Raw genomic sequence first — 2,102 nt, forward strand, 5'->3', positions numbered from 1 at the left:
GAGCCAGCAACACCCGGGCCAGGGTGGTGGAGACTTCGCTCACGACGCCGTCCCGGCTCGCCTCCCGCCTCGAAGCTCCTCGCCACCCGCCCGCCGGCCGTCGCCCTCTCCCCCCACCTTGCTGTCCGTCGTTTCTTTCGCTCTTTCCCGTCCCTTCTTCCTTCCTTCCCCCTTTTTAAAAACCTTTTTTATTTTAGAATAGTTTCGGATTTTTCGGAAAAGTTGCAAACAGTACAGACTCCTTCCTTCCTTCTTCCTTTTATTTCCGTCCTTTCCCGTTCCTTTCTCAGGTTCTTTCTCACACTTTGTCTCCACATTTCTCTTTTGCTCTATCTCCACCTTTCTCTTTTTCAGCTCCTCCACTTCTCCCGCGCTGCTTTCTTATTTTTTCCGTAATTCTGGGGTGTCTCTCTCCACGTTCCCCTTACTATTCCTCCTCTCGCCAGCCCGGATTCAGAGGGTCCCTGGAGCTGCCAGTCCCCGATGTCTACCCCCAAACCTTCTGCGCAATAGAGAACCGCTTGCTGAGGTTCCCGGCGGAAGCACCTCGATTAGGAGGCTCCCCGACAACCCACAGCCCGGTCCTTCCCTCCGTAGCTCTCCCAAATCCTCACCCGAGACCACGGCGCACAGCGAGCAACGCGCCCCAGACGCGCGGTCTTCTGTTCCGTACGGGGTCATCTGGCCCACCTTCTAACTCCAAACAGCACACGTCTGACCCTCGACGCTTCGCTGGATTTCTGCGTCAATTCCCTGCCTTTCTGTCCCTGGGGGAAACTTCCAGTATCTCCGACCCTCCCGCAACCCCATGGTCCTCACCTGGGTCCGGGGCGGGCAGCGGCTGTTCCCGGTACGCTCCGTACTGCCGGTAGGAGGTTCCATAGGTATATTCCGACTTGGGCGAGTAAGCGCCGGTGCCTGCAAGCCCGTTGAGATTGAACTGGTGGTGGTAGGTGTAGGGGTTCACGGTCTGGCCGTAGGGCTGGCCCGAGTAGTAGTCGTGCTGCGGAGCGCTGTAGTAGCCCAGGTCAGTGACAGAAGATTCGGGCAGGGTGGGCGAGTCCTTGGAGCCCGCATGGCAGCTGAGCGAGCTGGAAATATCGGTGAGGATGCTGCTGAGCTTGCGATCGAAGGAGCCACTCATCCTGGCAGGCGCCGCGCCACCCCGGGGCTGGCCTCGGCCGCGGAGCGCGGAACCTGGCAGTAGCGTGAGGGAGGCGGAGGAGCCAAAGAGGGGGTGTGTGTCCGCAAGGCGAGAGGAGGGTCTGGCAGCGTCTCGGGGGAGGAGAGGCCGAAGGGCGCTTAGACCCGCGCCGCGTTCGGGCGGTCGCTGTGCGGCTCCCGTCGCGTCCCAAGCTACAGTCAAATGCTGCCAGCTCCGCCCGGCCAGCCGGTTATAGACTCAATAGAGGAGTCGCGGAGGGAGGCTCCAGCGCTCTGATTGGCTGCAAGTCTTGCCTTCGAGGCAAAACATGCTCCTGCGCTCTTTCGTTCGCTCGCTCTCCTCTCTCTCCTCCATTCTTTGTTGTTACCAAAACACACACACACACACACACACACACACACACACACACACACACACACACCCACCCCTTGCTGCTCCTACTCCTGTGGATCTCTCCCCCCGCCCAGATAAACCCTCAGTGTCTCTGGAGGAATGAATCGGGGGAGGGTGTCTCTGCAAAGCCCCCAGGATCTGTCAGTCTGTCTGTCTTCGTGGCTGAGGGTGAGAGGTGGGCTCAGGTGCAATGGGAAGGAGGGGAATTTGCCCATTGGGTGTTTGTGGAGGGAGGTGGTCCAAAGTGATGTGTGTGTGTGTGTGTGTGTGTGCGCGCGCGCGCACGCTGTGCAAATGACAGGAAGACAAATGTGCCTGAAGTGAGAAGGATTCAGGTCCATGAAAATGTTTTAATTTCCTTTAAAATAAGAAGAAAGGAAAAAAATTTTAAGTTGAAAATGTTTGAATACATGATATCAACATATTGTTTTTACAGCAAGGCAGTCATGAAATGTAATTTAAAAAAAAACTGTTTGTGGAGGAAGGGATCCATCAGGCAAATATACCTTGGGCTTAGGAAAGTCATAATTCAGCCCAGGGAGGA

General features: G+C 56.6%; 1 protein-coding gene across 1 annotated transcript in view; it reads right to left on the bottom strand.

The window, feature by feature from the left end:
- DLX3 (distal-less homeobox 3) overlaps positions 1–1,365 on the bottom strand; it is a 3,700-nt gene extending 2,335 nt beyond the window's left edge. Inside the window, exon 1 of the mRNA XM_006924784.1 lies at positions 820–1,365. Within this exon, the coding sequence (XP_006924846.1) occupies positions 820–1,144 (325 nt within the window). The 5' untranslated portion in view covers positions 1,145–1,365. The remainder of the gene's footprint in view (positions 1–819) is intronic.
- Between the last annotated feature and the right edge of the window lie 737 nt (positions 1,366–2,102).

Source organism: Pteropus alecto, unplaced genomic scaffold (genome assembly GCF_000325575.1).
Source record: "Pteropus alecto unplaced genomic scaffold, ASM32557v1 scaffold98, whole genome shotgun sequence".
NCBI lineage: Eukaryota > Metazoa > Chordata > Mammalia > Chiroptera > Pteropodidae > Pteropus > Pteropus alecto.